This window comes from Budorcas taxicolor, chromosome 9, assembly GCF_023091745.1.
Source record: "Budorcas taxicolor isolate Tak-1 chromosome 9, Takin1.1, whole genome shotgun sequence".
NCBI lineage: Eukaryota > Metazoa > Chordata > Mammalia > Artiodactyla > Bovidae > Budorcas > Budorcas taxicolor.
Genome location: NC_068918.1, coordinates 62,245,350 through 62,266,847, shown reverse-complemented (window position 1 = coordinate 62,266,847; position 21,498 = coordinate 62,245,350). Strand labels below are relative to the sequence as shown.

General features: G+C 39.4%; 1 protein-coding gene across 1 annotated transcript in view; it reads left to right on the top strand.

Moving 5' to 3' along the window:
- Positions 1-21,498, top strand: part of SLC18B1 (solute carrier family 18 member B1) — a 33,321-nt gene extending 11,823 nt beyond the window's left edge. The window contains exons 3-14 of the mRNA XM_052645885.1: positions 1,148-1,243; positions 1,559-1,632; positions 2,343-2,490; positions 4,625-4,781; positions 10,271-10,407; positions 14,459-14,560; positions 15,867-15,958; positions 17,429-17,524; positions 19,187-19,261; positions 20,578-20,671; positions 20,766-20,818; positions 21,049-21,498. Of these exons, the coding sequence (XP_052501845.1) occupies positions 1,148-1,243; positions 1,559-1,632; positions 2,343-2,490; positions 4,625-4,781; positions 10,271-10,407; positions 14,459-14,560; positions 15,867-15,958; positions 17,429-17,524; positions 19,187-19,261; positions 20,578-20,671; positions 20,766-20,818; positions 21,049-21,115 (1,191 nt within the window). The 3' untranslated portion in view covers positions 21,116-21,498. The remainder of the gene's footprint in view (positions 1-1,147; positions 1,244-1,558; positions 1,633-2,342; positions 2,491-4,624; positions 4,782-10,270; positions 10,408-14,458; positions 14,561-15,866; positions 15,959-17,428; positions 17,525-19,186; positions 19,262-20,577; positions 20,672-20,765; positions 20,819-21,048) is intronic.

Below are 21,498 nucleotides of genomic sequence, written 5' to 3'. Positions count from 1 at the left end.
TTTCTCTCTGTCCTAACTGGTGTGAAATGATATCTCATTATGACTTTAATTTGCGTTTCCCTGATGATTACTGATCTTGAGCAGCTTTTCTTATACCTGGTGGCCGTTTGTATGTCTCTTTTTTAGAGAAATGTCTGTTGAAATCCTTTTCTCATTTTTACGTCATGTTCTTTGTGGTGGTTTTTTATTAATAGATTATTGAATTGTAGGAGAGTCTTACATATTTTGGATATTAGCTACTTATATGGAGATGGTTTACAAATTGCTTTCTCCTATTCTGTAGATTGCCTTTTCACTCTGTTAATCGTTTTCTTTGCTGTGAAGATTTTTAGTTTAGTGTAATTCCATTTGTTTGATTTGTCTTCTTGCTTAGGTTTTTGGTGTCAAATACAAGAAATCATTGCCAAGATCAATGTCATGACCTATATGGGAAAATAATCTAAGTAAGGGTAGAAATGTGTATATGTATAACTGATTTACTTTTCTGTACGGTGAACTAACACAACATTGTAAATCAACTATACTCCAATAAAAATAATTTTTTAGAAGTCCCCCATCCACCGTTTTCTTCAAAAAGTTTTAGCAGTTTCAGATTTTATGTTTAAGTCTAGTTTGCTTTGAGTTTAGTTTGTGAGTGCTATAAGATAGGGATCCAGTTTCATTCCTTAGCACGTGGATGTCCAGTTTTCCCAACATCGTTTGTTGAAGAGAATATCTCTTCCCCATTGTGTGTTCTTGGCACCCTCATGGAAGATGGATTGACCATGTTTGTTTAGGTTTATTTCTGAGCTCTCTGTTCTGTTCCATTGATCCATATGTCTGTCTTTAGGCCAGTATTGTACCGTTTTAATTACTACACCTTTGTAATCTATTTTCAAAATCAAGAGGTGTGGTACCTCCAGTTTTGCTCTTTTTTCTCAAGATCATAAAGTTAAATGAGTGAATTATTTTCATGTCAGAGAACTAAGTTTTACTACCGTTCCCTTTCCCTTCTTGGCCTGTTTATTCTGAAATAATAATCTTTGAAATTGCTTTACAGATAAAGGTTACAGGAGGGTGATCCTCTGATCTAGTAGCTCCATTTTTTCCCATACTGTTGCTAATTTATCTTTCAAACTTTTTCTTTTCTGTTTTTTTTTTTTTTAAGGCTGAAAAGAAAGGAGCCAGCAATACAGTGATTGGTATGATCTTTGGATGTTATGCTTTGTTTGACTTTCTGGCATCTTTGGTATTTGGAAAATATGTAAGTATTAATTTTTTTAAATGGTGTAATGAGTTATTCTAATTACAAGTCTAAAATTTCCACTGATGCAGAAATAACCAGTATCTTATGTTATGAACTGTGCTTCAGTTGACAGTTCCATTCTTATGGTTGATTGATTTTTAACTTCTTCCATGTTTGTAAGAATGCATGTTGTCATTCTGCTAAAGAATTACGTTTTGTTAACTGTATATATATTCCCCAAATCTTCTGTTTCCTGTTACAGTGGACTTGTTTATGTCACTATAGACTTGTAGCAGTCATCAATTTACCACTTTTCTTTGACGTTTATTATAGCTTGTACAGATTGGAGCAAAATTTATGTTTGTAGCAGGAATGTTTGTCTCAGGAGCAGTTACAGTTCTCTTTGGGTAAGTCATGTTCTGATATGTTTGGAAGCCTGAACAGATTTCCTAATTTATCTTCAGTTGAAAATGTTAATGTTTTCTTTAAATCAATCATTACCATTGATTATCAAATGCCTGGCATATGAATAATGGTGAAGGGCGTTGGATGGTGTGGAGAATGAAATAAATGACATTGATCTTAAGAAAAAAATCCTCTAGGGGATCACCATTAAGTTGGCTGCTGAATCTGTTCTTTAGGACTTCTGTGACTTGAGTGACAGAAACTTAACACACTTTTCTGAGTCACAAATTTTTTTGGCTTAAGCAAAAAAGTGAGTTTCTTGTCTAAACAATCAGCTAAAGAAGATCAGAATGTAGATGTTAAGATAATGTTATCAGAAGTCTTTCTCAGGTTCCTGATTTTGCTTTTTTTTTTTTTCCGCTTGGGGAAGACCTAAATCTAAGTCTTTCTGCATAGCTTCTTGTTAGATTGACTCTGCATTTTTTAAAGGCCTACTTAGTATTATTATTTAAGACATCAAATATGTCAGTAGAAAAGGACAATGAGGCTGCTATTATGACTCAAATTCCTCCTACTAAAAATATAACAAAGAAACTCTTAAAAATTCATATTCTAAAGTGACTTATTTTAATGATTGAAGTGTTACTGTTTTCAGTGAGTACAGTTAAATAAAATCAATTTGGCATTTGAGGATTGTCTTATTCTTTTTTAGTCTCTTGGACCAAGTTCCAGAAGGAGCAGTGTTTATTGCTATGTGTTTTCTACTGAGAATAACTGATGCAATAAGTTTCGAGGCAGCAATAACTGCGTCTTCTTCTATTCTTGCAAAGGCTTTTCCAAACAGTGTGGCTACAGTATTGGTTAGTATTTTATACACTTTTCCTATTTTCCTTTTAGTGTAGCTAAAATGTTTGCTTGACCTTTCAAGCCAAAGCTGGGGCCCATTCTTCTAGACCTGCTTTTTTTCTACTCTCTGTGTTTGTTACCTTTTACCCCAGTTTCTACTTTCAGCAGCAGGCTGTCAATAAATGTACCCTTAGTCTTACTTAGGTGCTTTTTCTGGGCTTACAAGCCCCTAAATGGGCAAAACTAAATACTCTTTTTTAACCTCTTAAAAAAAAACCTCCTTAGTAATGTTTGCTATCTCTCTGTAGCCTAGATTGTGGCTGGGCTGCCTGAAGCAGATTTATACTACAGTCCTGCTTGCACTTTTCCCAGAGTCATGGAAAGGATCTTAGAGATTGTCTTGAATTCCATATGTGCTTCTGTGCAGTGGGTCTGAGGACGGACTTCAGTTCACTTCAGTTCAGTTGCTCAGTCCTGTCCGACTCTTTGCAACCCCATGAATTGCAGCATGCCAGGCCTCCCTGTCCATCACCAACTCCTGGAGTTCACCCAAACTCATGTGCATCGAGTCGGTGATGCCATCCAGCCATCTCATCCTCTGTTGACCTCTTCTCCTCCTGCCCCCAATCCCTCCCAGCATCAGGGTCTTTTCCAATGAGTCAACTCTTCGCATGAGGTGGCCAAAGTACTGGAGTTTCAGCTTTAGCATCAGTCCTTCCAATGAACACTCAGGACTGATCTCCTTTATGATGGACTGGTTGGATCTATTTGCAGTCCAAAGGACTCTTAAGAGTCTTCTCCAACTTACTTTACCACAAAAATCCAGAGCCTGGTAGCATCATATTGACATACATTCTCATATATTGCCCAGATGCCTTGACATGGAGTATTAGTGACATAGCAGATTCTTGTCCCAGCTTTTAGCGGCTGCATTCTCTCCTCTGGACTCAGGCATTCCTGAAGGACTCCTGGTTTGTATATGAGAATAGGCACCACCCTCAGCTTCCCTGGTGGCTCAGAGGTTAAAGCGTCTTCCTCCAATGCAGGAGACCTGGGTTCGATCCCTGGGTTGGGAAGATCCCCTGGAGAAGGAAATGGTAACCCACTCCAGTATTCTTGCCTGGAGAATCCCATGGACGGAGAAGCCTGGTAAGCTACAGTCCATGATGTCGCAAAGAGTCGGACACGACTGAGTGACTTCACTTTCTTTTCTTTCTTTCACTTTCTTTTCTTTCTTTTCTTTCTTTCTTTCACTTTCAGAGACCTCAGATCTAATCAGCTCAGTACCATGTTCCCTCATTTACCCATATTAATACTACAGTTTGAAAGTTTTGACCATCAGGTAAACTATTTGCTGTATAAATATAAATATCCACACTTTTATTAAGTATATACCCATATATATTTACACAGTTAATGTAAGTACATATATCTGTATATGTATTGTATATCTGGATAAATTCACTTTAGGTTCTAAGCAATTTGTCATGCCATGCTGGCCACTGTAACAGATATACTATTTCCATTTCCAAAAAGTATATTTTTCAGAAGGGGTTCAGAAAGATGCTAGTTGGTTGACATGCTCTGTAAAACAAGGTTTTGTGGCTGAACATGTTTGGAGTAGGGCTTTGCTGTCCTGCAAGTTAGAGCTGGTCAGTTCACATTAGCGTGAGTTGTTTTTATTTTATGTGTGAACAGACTATAACATTTGCCCATTTTCCCACAGTACTGCTGATTTGTCTCGTCCATTAATAGTTGCTGTCATGGTACTCTTGGGAAATTAGTCTTTTGTCAGTACTTTTTCCCCATTCTTTGTTTGTCTTTTTTTTTTTTTTGCTGTCCATAGTTTTTCATATTTTCATGTAACCAGAGTTATCAGTCTTCTTTTGTGTCTTCTGAGGTTTTATGCCATAATTAGAAAATTTGCTTCACTGTAAGGATTAGGAAAAAACTCTATATTTTCTTTTTCTAGTACTTTTATCATTTCAATGTGCATGTTTAAATTTTTGGTCTGTCTTGGATGTGTATGGGTGGTGTGTGTATAAATTGTGAAGTGGATAGAATTTTTTTCAGAACTTTCCATTAAAGCTTTGTTCATTTTTCAAATGAAACATATTAATTCAATTTCTTTTGTTTTCCCATTTTTAGGGAAGTCTTGAGACTTTCTCTGGACTGGGACTAGTGCTGGGGCCTCCTTTGGGTGGCTTTTTGTATCAGTCCTTTGGCTATGAGGTGCCTTTCATTTTTCTGGGATGCATAGTTCTGCTGATGGTTCCCCTCAACATGTATATTTTACCCAATTATGGTAAGACCTCATTTATTGTTCATTTTAAGAATCTTAAATTTAAGTATTTTTATGCCTTTGTAGGAGACCAATTTAACATATACACTCTTTCATTTTATATAACCACTAATAGATTTGTAGTGTATGCGAAAGAATCAATTCTCTTTTCAGAAATGTTACGATAGGCAATTAGTTTATATAAATTGTCATAAATTCTTTCTGACTTACAGAACTAGCAAATATTAAATTTCTTATCATAAAACATATGCAATGCCCACCAGATGTCTTCCTGAATTCTAAATTAAATCTTTCCATTACAAGGCACTGTGACAGGAGGACAAAGTTAGACCTTCCTTCCGCAGGTTTCTTGTAGCTGTGTGTACAGCACAGCTCAAGTGTGAGGACTCTGGGCCACATCAGGCAGTAATGGAAATCATCTTGGCTCCGAAGCTTCATGCCCTGTAGGAGTCAACCTATCCCATAACAACGCCATAGGCACAGCTGCCAGGGTCTCCACGAGGCACATTCTGGGTACAAGAGTCCCCAAGCTCAGGGAGGCACAAAGCATCGAGTACTGATGGTTAGTTTATAGTTCCTTCTGTACAGATTAAATTTACCAGTCAGGGATTATTTTCATTATAAGCCAGATTGCTGAGTAATGGAGTTGGCATTTTACCATTATCAGATTCCTGCTGCGACACAACCACCAAGTTAGCTGGAGAGCTGGAGGAGAGCCTGTCGTCTTTCTGTGCATATTGATGGTTGTTTCTGTAGTCAGGCATCCCGGACTGGCCTTCTGTTGGGTTCACAGGTGAACACTTGGCTATTAACTAAGAGACTGACACCAGGTCAGATTCTCTTGCAGTAGGGGAAAGGGTTCTGTTTACTCTTTATCAATAACATCATATAGGGGAAAAAGATGGCTTACTAGTTAATTGTGGGATGTGGCATTTAGAACTTATGTGATTAAGCGCTGGACTTGCCCCAGCATCAGTAATTCTTTGAGTCCTGGCCTGCTCTCCTCATCTCTGCCCCTCACTCCCACAACATGGTATCTTTTGAAGCCCCTCGAATCACTGTCAGCCTAGTTACTTGGTACTTACTTCTCTTTGTTCATCAAGAGGCTCTTTAGTTTCTCTTCAGTTTCTGCCATTAGGGTGGTGTCATCTGTGTATCTGAGGTTATTGATATTTCTCATGCAACCTTGATTCTAGCTTGTGCTTCATCCAGCCTGGCATTTCGCATAATGTACTCTGCATACAAGTTAAATAAGCAGGGTGCCAATATACAACTTTGATGTACTTCTTTCCCAATTTGGAACCAGTCAGTTTTTCCATGTCTGGTTCTAACTGTTGCTTCTTGACCTGCGTACAGATTTCTCAGGAGGCAAGTAAGGTGGTCTGGTATTCCCTTCTCTTTAAGAATTTTCCACAGTTTGTTGTGATCTACACAGTTAAATGCTTTAGTGTAGTCAGTGAAGCAGAAGCAGATGTTTTTTTCTGGAATTCTCTTGCTTTTTCTATGATCCAACAGATGTTGACCATTTGATCTCTGGTTCCTCTGCCTTTTCTAAGTTCAGCTTGAACATCTGGAATTTCTCGGTTCACATACTATTGAAGCCTGGCTTGGAGAATTTTGAGCAATACTTTGCTAGTGTGTAAGATGAGTGCAATTGTGCAGTAGTTTGAACATTCTTTGGCATTGCCTTTCTTTGGGATTGGAATGAAAACTGACCTTTTCCAGTCCTGTGGCCACTGCTGAGTTTTCCATATCTGCTGGCATATTGAGTGCAGCATTTTCACAACATCATCTTTTACGGTTTAAAATAGCTCAGCTGGAATTGCATCACCTCCACTAGCTTTTGTTTGGCCCACTATGCTTTGTTTTGCTTCCTAAGGCCCACTATGTTTTTATGAACAAAATGGTTTGGCAAGCTTTCTGTTAATCTAAGTAAGGATCTTGTATTTAGATGGAATGGGGAAAACTGATATATATAATAAATCTCACAATTTATAATGTTAAAGCTATAAATATAGATTTAGGTGTTCCAATTAAGGAGTACCTTTAAAAATTACTGTTTTAGGAAAGCTTATAGGTAAGTCTGGAAAGTTAAATTTCCTTTTATTTTGATGATATTGGCAGAATTTTGTACTCTGTAAGTTCTACTCCGCTCGTTTACTTCCTTTTAAACCCATAAACACTGTGGATTTGGGTTACTAAGAGTCAATTTCAGCCCCTTGCTGTCTCTTATCCTTTATATCTGCTTGCCAAGTCTCCTCTTCTGTATTGTGCTAAAGAAAAATCCTGTGCCACCCCCGCCCCCCCCCACCACCCCAGCCATGCTATTTGGCGTGTGGGATCTTAGTTCCCCGACCAGGGGACCAGGGATGAACCCATGCCCCCTGCTGTGCAATGCAGAATCTTAACCATTGGACTGCCAGGGAAGTCCCTAAAGAAATATTTTTAAAACACAGTCATGTACATGACAATCCTTTTTTTTAATTTAATTTTTTAAAATTTATGTTTTTAACTGGAGGATAATTGCTTTAGTATGTTGTGCGGATTTCTGCCATACAAAAATGTGAATTAGTCATTAGTATGCACATATCTCCTTCCTCTCGAGTCTCCCTCCCCCCACCACTCCCTCCTCCCACCCCTCTAGGGATGCCTGTGTGTGGTGCTCAGTCCCTTTAGTCAAGTCTCACTCTTTGAGACCCTGTGGATAGTAGCCTGCCAGGTTGCCCTGTCCATGGGATACTCCAGGCAGGAATACTGGAGTGGGTTGTCATGCTCTCCTCCAGGGGATCTGCCCCACCCAGGGATCGAACCCGCATCTCCTGCATCTCCTGTGTTGCCAGTGGATTTTTTTTTTTTTAACCACTGAACCACTGAGGAAGCCCCCTGTAGGGATGACAGTCCTCTTAAGAAAAATGCCTGAATCCATGAATTGTGAGCTTTACCTTGAAAGCCACTAGAAGCTGTTGTTAGAGGTTTCTCAGGCAAGTCATATGAGCTGGACTGCCTCCCACTTCCACTCTATCTGACTCCGACTCATCCTTCAAAACTTAATTGTATGACCTCTTCTGGAAAGTTTCCCTGAGCCCTCTCAATCAGTGACCTAAATGCTGAGGCAGGGGTGCCGCAGTGCTCCGCATGCTTCCTGTCCCTCCACACCTGAAGGCCTCTCCGCTTCCTTACCTCTCAGAGCAGCTTCCTGTGGCAGGCATTGTCAACCATGGAGTCATGTCCTCCAAGAAGAATGTATCAGAATTGGAGGAAGCAGAGAGATTACTTAAGGAGGTTGGAAAATCTCCCTGGGTGATTCTGCTGTGTGTCTCTAGAAACAGGTATCACCCTAAGTTTTCATTACTTGGGCTTCTTCAACAGCTTAGCTAAACTCATGATGTGTTCATTTTCATGGACATTCCTGTATGTTCTTATGGTGATAATCCCCTTTCCCACTCTGCATGCAGAGAAAGGGACTATTTATTTCATAATACTTTGTCTTATGCCATAGACCCATAATACTTCTATATACACAATAAATGTAATCGATTAAAGTTGATCCTTTATCATTGTTATTTTAAACATTGGTAATACACAATCCGAAATCCATAACCAGTCAAGTCTCCCTGCTGGCCTGCCTCACTGAGCCACATGGTGGGCTTAGCCCTTTTCTAAGTCAAATCAGTAGCGAAACAGGTTGGGTTCGCATTTGGTTCATCATTGACTATTTGGCTAATAATTAAGAAATTATCCCTCTTATCCCTCTTATCCTGACAAATATAGCTGGACCACACTTGATGCTTCTTTTGTTCTTTGCTTCCTACCGAATCATTATTTACCAAGAATTTATTACATAATGAGTTCTGTTGAAATGAGGATAGGTCAGTGCTGCTCTGGCCCTCAGAGCTTCGTGGCCTAGCTCACTGCACAGTCTCCTAACTCGCCTCCTGTCTCTGTTTCCCAGGAGACCACAGGTGTAGCTCTTTGAACTGCAAGTCTGACTCATGTTTGAAACCTCTAGTGATTTCCTGGGCTTCTTAGCCTACTTTACAAAGCCCTGCATCATCTTATCACTACATCCTTCTGCGGTATGATCTCTCCTCCCGACACTCCAATGTCCACCCTCCTTCTTTATTTTTGCTCCTTCATTTCCTCAAACAGAATACTTTCCCCTCGCTTTCGAGTCTCACAATGAGCCATTCCTGGATAATATGCCTGGGTTATTCTTTCCCCCTTCTTTGCTTGCTCATCTCAAGCTCATCCTTTAGACAGTAATTTAGATATTACTACTTTCATAAATTCTCTCCTAAACAGCTTTCCCTCTTTTTTAGGCAACCCTCTCATATGCTCCAATTGCTACCCTCCTAGCTCCATCCTGGCTCTCACTACACCTTTTGGTAACTTCTCTGTGAGGTCAGGATCTGAGTTTGTCTTCTTTGGCTTTGTGTGCCCAGTGATTTGGCATGATATCAGACTCAGCAAAGATTTTGTTGAGCACATTAGTTGGAAGATAGGAAAGTCACCCAACAATAAACCATGTAAGATGAAATGCAGTTTAGGTTGCTCAATTACATGGTAATGGAGGTAAAATTTGCAGGATGCTTAGGACCAGAACGAGGCTTTACAAAGTGGCTAGAGATTGAAAAATTGCCAGGGGAAAAAGAAGGGAGTTTAGGATATGATTGGAGGCTTGGGAACAACCATGCTTGATGCTTGGGACAATGCAGAAGTTGTGTTGCTGCTGGGAAAATGGCAGCACCTGAGGTTGGTGCTTCCCTATAGCTCAAAGGACTTTCCTGTAACTCAAACGGTAAAGAATCTACTTGCAATGCAGAAGACCAGGGTTCGATCCTTGGGTTGAGAAGATCCTCTGGAGAAGGGAATGGCAAGCCACTCCAGTATTTTTGTCTGGAGAATCCCATGGACACAGGAGCCTGGCAGGCTACAGTCTGTGGGGTTGCAAAGAGTCAGACACGACTGAGCAACTGACACGAGGTTGGCTCTCAGCTGACCCTGATGCCAAATTGAATGCACCCGTGATTCACTAACATCCCTTTCAATCCAGTGTTTTTCTGTAAGCAGAAAAAAATAGTCTTGTGTTCTTTGATTGACTCAGATTCCTCCTCAGCACACACACATTGTTGCCTGATAAAGTGTCTGGTTTTTCCTACCACCAAGGGCAACTTCATGTGTTCTCTCTCCCATCTGGGGAAAGCCTTCTAGATGGTGACCTGTAACCAAGACCACTTCTCCTCATGCTCTGACGCCAGTTGACTTCTTTTGAGTCTGAGAAATTATTTCTTAACTACCTGGGAATGGCTTCTAGGTTTGAATAACTTATATGCAAATGTTGATAATGTGCAGTTTTAGGCAAACTCAGAGACATGGTTGTTTTGATTACTGGATAAAGATGGCGTTACCAATTTTACTTTTGAAAATAGACTGAAAGATTAAGTTCATCAGTGTTAATTACTCTAATTTCTTTTTAAATTTTTACCCCAAAGAGTCTGATAAAGGGAAACACTCGTTCTGGAAACTCATCACTTTACCCAAGGTTGCCTTTTTATCCTTTGTCATCACCTCATTCAGCTCCTGTTTTGGCTTCCTTGAGCCTACACTGTCCCTCTTTGTTTTGGAGAAGGTGAGTAGCCTGGTGATGAAAACTCCCCATTGTGGTAGGTGCACATAATTGCTTGTTCTCAGGCCCTGCTTGCTAGAAAGTTCTGGGTGTGGCTGCAAGGAGGAGGCAGAATGAAATCTATACATCAAGAGAGCCTGTACCTTCCCTCTGTGATGTCCCTATAACTAGGGGTCTGATTTGTGTAAATGAAAGATGCCTTTCATCTGGTCTCTTTCTCCTAGGCCTCGCTCTGGTCATCATAGATCTGGCTTGGGCAGCATCCTGACTACTTAACAAGGATACTTTCCTCTGTTTTAATTCCACTGAGGCATTTGAGGTTCTGAGTGGCTCATTTAATGTGAGGTGTCCTTCTTTTCTAACAGATCCCCTCTGGATCCATTTACTTTTAGTCTTTTGCATATATGTGAAAGACTATGAACTGTACTGATCTGAAATGGGAGAAAGGAACCAGGAGTCTCTGTATTTTTAATGCTGAAAATGACTGAATTTTAAAGTTTGATGTCATAGCAATTTGTTCTTTGATATTTTTGAAAAAAGATTATTAAGAAATAATGCAATAGAGTATATTACCGAGTCTGATAGTTAATTATACTAGAGAGTTAATCTGTGTTTATAAAGACAGAAATCTACTAGCTGCAGCCCATGTTCACTTTGAGGCCCCAGAATGAAGAAAGCACCATTATCAGAAACACAACCCCTTCAAGTCACTCGACAGTTTGGGGTATTCTACAGGTAAACTTGGGGACTGTAATTTTACTGTCAGGCCCAAGTTTTGGAAAATAATATAATATCACAATTAAGCAGTGAGCATCTATGAGGTAATGCATAAGAAAAATATCTTGTGTTTTCAATGACACATTCCATTCACATTATCACCAACGAGTCTGCTTAAGAGTCATTTTTCTTCCTTTTAAGAACTCTGTCCAAATCTTGAAAAATTTGTAACAATCTTTCATAAACCCAGGTTGCTCATGTCTAACTTATAAAAATCTTTAGAAATGTACTTCCCTGTTTTTCTATCACACTTTTTTTTCCTGTTGCCCTTTTTCTGCCTTATCTGTTGTTTGAATTGACTTTTTACTGTCCCATCATTGGTCGACCAGTCTTTTAGGGAAGGAAGGGGTCCACCCCGTTTTAAAATCAGAAGAGGATATTTCTGACTTTTATATCTTGCTACTGTCTTTCAAGGGCTAATTTTAAGCTTGAATTATGTCATAAAAATTGTTAAAACATATACTGACCTAAGTAGATCCCATGTGCTTCATTAAAGACTAGTTACTATGGACTGAGGTTCGTGACATTGTACAGGAGACGGGGATCAAGACCATCCCCATGGAAAAGAAATGCAAAAAAGCAAAATGGCTGTCTGGGGAGGCCTTACAAATAGCTGTGAAAAGAAGAGAAGTGGAAAGCAAAGGAGAAAAGGAAAGATATAAGCATCTGAAAGCAGAGTTCCAAAGAAGAGCAAGAAGAGATAAGAAAGCCTTCTTCAGCGATCAGTGCAAAGAAATAGAGGAAAAGAACAGAATGGGAAAGACTAGAGATCTCTTCAAGAAAATGAGAGATTCCAAGGGAACATTTCATGCAAAGATGAGCTCGATAAAGGACAGAAATGGTATGAACCTAACAGAAGCAGAAGATATTAAGAAGAGGTGGCAAGAATACACAGAAGAACTGTACAAAAAAGATCTTCATGACCCAGATAATCACGATGGTGTGATCACTCATCTAGAGCCAGACATCCTGGAATGTGAAGTCAGGTGGGCCTTAGAAAGCATCACTATGAACAAAGCTAGTGGAGGTGATGGAATTCCATTTGAGCTATTTCAAATCTTGAAAGATGATGCTGTGAAAATGTTGCACTCAATATGCCAACAAATTTGGAAAACTCAGCAGTGGCCACAGGACTGGAAAAGGTCAGTTTTCATTCCAATCCCAAAGAAAGGCAATGCCAAAGAAAGCTCAAACTACCACACAATCGCACTCATCTCACATGCTAGTAAAGTAATGCTCAAAATTCTCCAAGCCAGGCTTCAGCAATACATGAATTGTGAACTTCCAGATGTTCAAGCTGGTTTTAGAAAAGGCAGAGGAACCAGAGATCAAGTTGCCAACATCCGCTGGATCATGGAAAAAGCAAGAGAGTTCCAGAAAAACATCTATTTCTGCTCTATTGACTATGCCAAAGCCTTTGACTGTGTGGACCACAATAAACTGTGGAAAATTTTGAAAGAGATGGGAACACCAGATCATCTGACCTGCCTCTTGAGAAATCTGTATGCAGGTCAGGAAGCAACAGTTAGAACTGGGCATGGAACAACAGACTGGTTCCAAATAGGAAAAGGAGTACGTCAAGGCTGTATATTGTCACCCTGCTTATTTAACTTATATGCAGAGTACATCATGAGAAACGCAGGGCTGGAAGAAGCACAATCTGGAATCAAGATTGCCGGGAGAAATATCAATCACCTCAGATATGCAGATGACACCACCCTTATGGTAGAAAGTGAAGAGGAGCTAAAAAGCCTCTTGATGAAAGTGAAAGAGGAGAGCGAAACAGTTGGCTTAAAGCTCAACATTCAGAAAATGAAGATCATGGCATCTGGTCCCATGGGAAATCCCATCTATTTCATGGGAAATAGATGGGGAAACAGTGGAAACAGTGTCAGACTTTATTTTTTGGGGCTCCAAAATCACTGCAGATGATGACTGCAGCCATGAAATTAGAAGACGCTTACTGCTTGGAAGTAAAGTTATGACCAACCCAGATAGCATATTCAGAAGCAGAGACATTACTTTGCCAACAAAGGTCTGTCTAGTCAAGGCTATGGATTTTCCAGTGGTCATGTATGGATGTGAGAGTTAGACTGTGAAGAAAGCTGCTGCTGCTGCTGCTGCTAAGTCGCTTCAGTCGTGTCTGACTCTGTGCGACCCCAGAGATGGCAGCCCACCAGGCTCCCCCGTCCCTGGGATTCTCCAGGCAAGAACACTGGAGTGGGTTGCCATTTCCTGAGCACCGAAGAATGGATGCTTTTGAACTGTGGTGTTAAAGAAGACTCTTGAGAGTCCCTTGGACTGCAAGGAGATCCAACCAGTCCACTCTAAGGGAGATTAGCTCTGGGTGTTCTTTTGAAGGAATGATATTAAAGCTGAAACTCAGTACTTCGGCCACCTCATGGGAAATGTTGACTCATTGGAAAAGACTCTGATGCTGGGAAGGATTGGGGGCAGGAGGAGAAGGAGACAACAGAGGATGAGATGGCTGGATGGCATCACCGAATCAACGGATGTGAGTTTGAGTGAACTCCGGGAATTAGTAATGGACAGGGAGGCCTGGCGTGCTCCAATTCATGGCGTCTCAAAGAGCTGGACACGATTGAGCGACTGAACTGAAGGAAATTAAGGAAAGTGAGAATGACTCAGATAACCAATAAATATCATATCATATTGGTAACAGTAACAGAGTTATGAGGTAGCTTATTATTATAAAAGCCAAAGTGTCATACCATCTAATTCTTTAATTAGATATTAATATCCCTTTGAGATGGATAGTGTAGATATTATCGTCGATGCTTTGTACAGCAATGCACTTTAGTCTGTGGACAGACAGCATACCTGGGATTGTTGTTTGACATGCAGATTCTTAGGCCTCTTCCCAGACTTTTTGATTTAGAAATTCTTGGGCTGGGGTTCACAAACCTCTTATAACAAGTTCTCCAGGTAATCTTTTCTGTGTATACTAATGTTTGCAAAGCACAGGTTGACATGTAAAACTGCTGTGGTTCATAGAAGGGTAATTATACAATATTTGCTATCAAATGCTCACAAAGCAAAACATCCTGTATTTCTGACCTCTGGTTAGGTTTCTTCTCCTATAATGAAAAAAATAATCTGTTTACAAGCATAAGACAAAAATCACGAAGGATGCTAAGTGTTAGTCGTAGCCTCATGGCAGGTGATAAGAGCTGAAGAGATGCAGAAGGAAAAGATAGATATTTATTTTTTTTAAATGACTTAACCATGTAACTTTAACACAGGATTTCTTTTACAGTTTAATTTACCAGCTGGATATGTGGGACTGGTATTCCTGGGTTTGGCATTATCCTATGCCATTTCTTCACCACTGGTGGGCCTACTCAGTGATAAAATGCCAGTATGTACACTTCATTGATATTTAAGAATGACTTTTGTATGTCTGGTGGTTGTCCAACTGTACTTCTGGAGTTCTGCAGGGCTATTGATTAGAATGAACATATTCAAATTTCTTTAAATGTTATCTTTATTGAAGTATAGTTGACAAATAAAACTTTAGGATATTTGAAGTATATATCATGGTGATTTGGTATCTCTACACTTTGTGAAAGGATTCACTCCATCTAGTTAGTTAATATATCCATCCCCACAGTTATCTTTGTGGGGGAGGGGGAGCAGTGAGAACATTTAAATTCTTAAATATTCATTTTTTTTTGAGCTGATGGAGAGGTTTCAGTGTGAGATCTCAGTATGTTCCAACTTGTTATCACCCTGAGCAGATTCACTCTTTAATTGCCTCAGCTGGGAAAAGTGGAAGCTTATGCCAAAACTGTTGAAAAACTCCTGAATTAGATTTTCTAAAGGAAAAAATTCCCTTGATGAAAAAAAGTGGATTGACCTTAATAATCAGGACAGAGCTCAAAGGTACTTATGACTTGACCACCTTGAAAGGATAAAATGTAGTTTTTCTACGAAAGTGAAAGGACTGGTCATGACAATATGCGTTATTATCCCAGAGCCACCCTGAAAGAAAATTTCTTCTCTTTTCCTTTAACTAGGTTTAAATGATTCAGTCTAGATGACTAGTATAGAGAGCTTAGTACTATTCACCAAGTCTCAAGCTTCTGTGATACTAATGCTTATTTTCATGTTTCCCCTCTTTGTTGCACGTGGGTATATATTTATGAAGACTGATTATGTGGAGATTACTTGGTAATCCAGGTGACAAAAAGCAAGTGTCTTAAAGTGTTTGGAGCTTAGTTTTAAGATGTAGCCGTTTATATAACTGAATGGATGTCATACCCTTGTAATGTTTAGCCTGCTTTTCAGTAGTTTATAAGAAAACATTTTATTTGCTACTTTTTAAAATGTGAATTTTTCTAGATAATGCATCTACATGGCTGTTTCTTGTGGTGACTGCTTCTTTTAAATTGTTATATTTGAAACAGTGCATCATTTGCAAAATCCACAATATACTCCCATTCCAAGGGATCTTGTCCTTTGCTCACACCCTGTCTTGAGGTATACTGATTACACTTGCTTTTGTGTTTACCATCTACCCTGTTTTCTCTTACATGTAAAATTTCGTTTTCTTCAATGTATTGATTTTTTTTAAATATCATGATTTGTATTCCTTGACGATTTCTTTATATTCTTGGATTATGGGAGGTTTTAACCTCTAAGTCTCTTTGGACTTTCTTTCTCAGCACCTAAGGAAATGGCTTCTGGTTTTTGGAAACTTAACCTTAGCAGGTTGCTACATGCTCTTAGGACCTGCCCCATTCTTGCACATTAAGAGGTAATTTTTTTTCTTCTTGCAAATTTTCAGCCAAATATTATTAAGAATTATTTTTAAAAATTTTGGTGTAACACTGATACGCTTAGTATCTTTGAATCTTATTATTTAAATAATTATCAGATTTAGGACTATATTGAAATATTTGTTTTACTGACAGTATTTACTGGATGCTAGCAATGGTCTAAGGGAACATCAATGCATAAAATCTATATCAAATGAGAAAAACGCTTATTTTTCCTTTGTGTTTCAATTGCAATTTGTACTTTATTTTAAAAATAGCATTTGTTATCTACCCTTAGCTGATTGTTCATAGAATACACTTTTTTTTTTTCACTACTTCTTGCTCCTTGAGGTAGGAACTAAATTTTTTTTTTTTTCTGTGTCACCCTTAGTATGTGGTAGCTGCTTACCAAAGCTTGTTTATTATAATTTCTTTGCTAAAATAAAGTGAGCTACTTAGAGTTTTTTAGGTACCTCTGGGACAAAACATGACATGGAAAAAAGCAAGGATTTCAGAGTCCTTCATGTTTGGGTTTGTATTTGGACTTTCTGCCTTCTTTGGTGTATGAACTTGGGTAACTCATTTAACTTCCAAGAGCCTAGGTTTTCTTATCCACACACACACACACACACACAAAACAGGTGATAATAGTACCACTGGAATAACTTTCTAGGCTCAGAATGGAGTCACTCCAGCCCAGAGTGCCATATCAGCAAACCAAAGCTTAGAAAACTTTCATGTCCCAGTAAATGCTCCTCCTGACCAGAAAGCAGTCAGCCAGTCACCCCCGAATCGCCAACCCTGCTCTGGCTTTCTCACCCCAGACAAGATAGGCTGTGTGGCCCTGGGCAATCAGATATTTTTCTGATTTTCTCTTCCTTGTTCTTTACTCTTTACACTGTAAAAGCTTCCTGCCTTCCATCCCATTTTGCAGTCCTCTGAAAGGAGACCATACACCTCATGAAGTGTTAAGTAAAGTTTGCTTCTATCACCTAGATTGTCTTCTTTGATTGTTTTAACAGACTCACATGGCAGGGTTGCTGCAAGGATTCAAAAGAGCAGTGGATGTGAAGTAACTGACATAGGACCTGGCATGGAAGTTATAGCAGGTTCCTGTCACTTCCTTTACCACATCCCTTCTGTGCCCTTTTTCAGTCGATGGAATTTTAAAACTAAGTGCTTGAAGGAGTGACGTTAACATTGACATTTTAATCAACTTTGAAAGGATTTTATATGGTGATAAGGCAAGTTGACTCCAGGCATGTGACATGTGTGGCCAAAGACCTTGGGACAGAAGAATGAATGGATTTTTTTCCATCAAAATGTAAAGATCAGATGGGAATAAGAATCAGACTAGTCTTGTAATCTGTGAAAGGAACTTCTGCCAAGATCCTGCCTGCCCTTTTTGGCATGAAGCTTTGTTGTCTCTTTCAATGTTAATTTTTTTTTTCTCTAAAACTTTTTTGCAGTCAACTCTGGTTGTTGGTGCTGATATTAGTCATAAATGGTATCTCTGCTGGAATTGGCTTGATTCCAACTTTCCCAGAGATTCTCAGTTGCGCACAGTAAGTTACTTCCATTGCTTGAACTGTTGTAATTAACAGTAAACATCACAAGCTTTCTTGAATTTCTCAGTTTTGTAGGATGTTGGATATTTTTTTACACTACTAAATCTTCATGATTTCATGTCACACAATATTGTTATAATATTATAAGCAACTATACAATAATATAAATGATAATATAGAGTAATGTTAATACAGTGATAGGTAAAATGGGTTGTGGATAGGAGCTTAGCTCGGTTTACACCTTGGTACAGATATACTTTTAAAAAGTCAAAGCATATATATGTATATGCATAACTGAAGCCCTTTGCTGTACAATAGGAATTAATACAACATTGTAAATCAATCTTACTTCAATAAATTTTAAAATAAAGCCAAAGTACAGTGGAAAGACCTCAGCATCATTCCCTCTCACAATGGAGGTCCATACAAGGACACAGAGTGACCAGGTAAAATGATTTTAGCACCAATTCCAGCGTGTGTGTTTCTTTCCCTCACACCACCAAGCACTTCTCTGAAACCAGGTGGGTGCCCTGCAATTCAATTAATTCTGAAACCATTTAGCTGGAGATAGCAGCAGATCCCACAGGTTAAGGGCTCTCTCTGCTTCAAAAGCTAAGTTCAAGTGCAAGTTGTTACCTGTGCTTCTGACCCACTGACTGTAAATCAGCAGTTCCCATGACTTGGATTTGATTAATTTACTAGAGTAGCTCATAGATCTTAGGAAACCAGTTCACTTGTCAACAGTCAGATGACAAGATACAAAGGGCAGTGAGGTCCCATGCAATGGAGCCTCTATCTGGGCCCAGCCCTGTGGCACGTGGAAGCATTCTGGCTTCCCAAGCTGGGAGCATTCTGAACTCAGTTCCTTTGGATATTTATGAAAGCTTCATTACATAAGCATGGCTGATTAAATCATTGACCAATTGGCAATTGATTTAATCTCCAGCCCCATTCTCATCCCTATGGGGAAGGGATTTGTGGGGCTGAAAGTTCCAACCCTCTAATCCATATTGATTCTCCATGCAATGTGGGTGCTGGTCCCAAAATCATCTCATTAATACAACAAAAGACACTTTTTAAAAAATAGCTTTCATCTTTTAGGAAATTCCACAAATTTTAGCTCTGTGCCAGGAATGGGGAAGAAGACCAAATATATCTTTTTATTATGAAGTACTGTACCACAGCAGGCATTTGTCACTTGGCCGTCAGTCTTTAGTAGATGTGATGGTGAAGAGCACTAAGTGAACTTGAGCAGGAAAATAACTGTTGGTTCTGATGTGCCAATTCAACAATGCTCATAGGAATAAGGAGCTGCTTCTGTACTTTCTGAAAGTTGCCCATTGTTCTCTTTACATGTTCGTTTCATCTTAAGATTTCTTAATTGTATACTTTAATAAACATGTAATGTAAGTGGGTCATGATTCTTAATATTATATCCTATATATACAGTAGAAGCATTTCTAGAAAACCCTGCAGTAACCATAACTAGGAGAATATCTTCAAATGAGGTTAACTTTTTATTTTAGAAATGGAGTGTTCTTGCTGTTGAGTTTGTCCAGATTATCCCTGGTTTGGTTTAGTTCATCTACCATACGCTATTCCTTTGTTTCATTTAAGTTTCCCTTTTAACCATGAATATACTCTTGTTTCTTTTTGCAGTGAAAATGGATTTGAAGAAGGATTAAGTACCCTGGGACTTGTGTCAGGTCTCTTTGGTGCAATGTGGTCAGTTGGGTGAGTAGCTTTGGAATTTAATTCACACTTGTAAGTTGGAGACTACTATTCCAATTTTACCGATGGAGAAATTCAGACACTCAGAGATCAGATGAACTGCAAGAAGCTGCATAATTCTCGTAGGGCAATGCTGCAGTTTTGACCCATGCTATCTGACTTCAAGATCAGTGGTTATACCAACAGTTTTAACAAAGTGACCACAATGATCTTATATACTTTGTCTTATGTAAGTGATATTTTAAAGTTCTTTTAACAGGAGCATGTCTCAGGTTTAAAGATGTATTCATTTATTCATTCATTTTTGTATCTAATTTTTACTCTGTACTAGGTTGTTGTTCAGTTGCTAAGTCGTGTCTGACTCTTTGCAACCCCATGGATTGTAGCCTGTCAGGCTCCTCTGTCCATGGGATTTCCCAGGCAAGAGTACTGGAGTGGGTTGCTATGCCCTCCTCCAGGGGATCTTCCCAACCCAGGGATCAAACTCACATCTCCTGCGTCTTCTGCATTGGCAGGCAGATTCTTTTCCTTTGAGTCACCAGGGAAGCCCACTCTGTACTATACCAGAGACAGAATTATATGCTAGCTGTGTAGCTATCATCAGTCAGTATGTACTGAGTTATTTTAAATACAAATACCTGGAGAGAATATAATAAAGACTCTTTTGAATGCATGCCATCTTTTTAAAATTCTCATATAAGGCACCAACTTTTCAGAAGCAGTCATAATTTTAGGATTGTTTAAACATTTCAAGCATCATCCTTTTCAGGTAGAATTATTTTCTTACTTTCCTTGTGGCTCAGCTGGTAAAGAATCTGCTGGCAATGTGGGAGACCTGGGTTCAGTCCCTGGGTTGGGAAAATACCCTGGAGAAGGGAAAGGCTACCCACTCCAGTATTCTGGCCTAGAGAATTCCATGAACTATACAGTCCATGGGGTCGAAAAGAGTCAGACACGTCTGAGCGACTTTGACTTTCTATTTTCTTACACCTAATGCCCTGTTCAGGGTTTTCCAGGCGACGCTGGTAGTAAAGGATCTGCCTACAAAGCAGGAAAGACAAGGGTTTGGTCCCTGGGTCGGGAAGACCCCCTGGAGGAGGACATGGCGACCCACTCCAGTATTCTTGCCTGGAGAGTCCCATGGACAGAGGAGCCTGACAGGCTACAGTCCATGGGATCACAAAGAGTCGGGCAGGACTGAGCAACTTAGCATGCACACACGCGTAGTTTCAATACAATGAATTGAAGAGGTCATGTAGCCCATAAGAAGTAACTTTTTTTTGGCTCTATTTAATCCTCTTTCTTCTTTCCATTGTTAGTGCTTTTGTAGGACCAACGCTGGGGGGATTTCTCTATGAGAAAATTGGTTTCGAGTGGGCAGCTGCTCTACAGGGTCTCTGGGCTCTGACAAGCGTGAGTATTAGTCTTTTCCTTTCATTTTTCTTATGTTTATGGAGAAACATGACTTGAATAATTGATGTTAATCATATCTTTCATTGTGTTAAAGGGACTAGTGATGGGCTTGTTTTATCTGTTGGAGCACTCGAGGAGAAGGAGGAGGTATGGTCAGCTCTGGAGCTCTTTTCCTCCCTTTAAAATTTGGCTTGTGGAAGTGGAAAACAAACAGCATTTTACACCCATTCTTCCAGTCTGAAGATCTCTGGGCACTCTGTGCCTCATCACTTGATAGACACATATATGGAAATAGTTGGGTAGTGATGTAGGTACTGAGTTGTTTTTTTTTTAAGGTGAGAAATATTGAGGTTGGCTTCTTTTTTCCTTCAATATAGATCTGAACTTCAAAATATCCTTGGCACAGAGGAGGAACGGACTGCTCTCTTGGCTGATGAAAGGTAGCCTTAGGATTTCAACTAGTACAGGACTGAAAGATGGATGCTCCTGGCCTTGAACATCAGTGTTAGACTTTCTTAATTTTTATGCACAAAACTCCGTGGACTTCACACCAGCATCCTGGAAATGTTAACGTAGTTTTGGGTAATCCTGTGTGGGCTACACATCCTGTCGTCCTGAAGAACTGGCCTACTGAACCAGTCATATTTGAAATCTTAAATATGAGAGGAGTCGTTGAAAATGAACAGAAGTTTGTGATTTTGAGTGGCTAGACTTGGCCTTGAAGATGTTGTTGACTCTAGGTATCCTGTTTCATCTGTTTACTTTTTATTGAGTGCACTGATTCTGTGAATGTACCTTTTTTATTAACAGGAAAAGAAATGAATTTA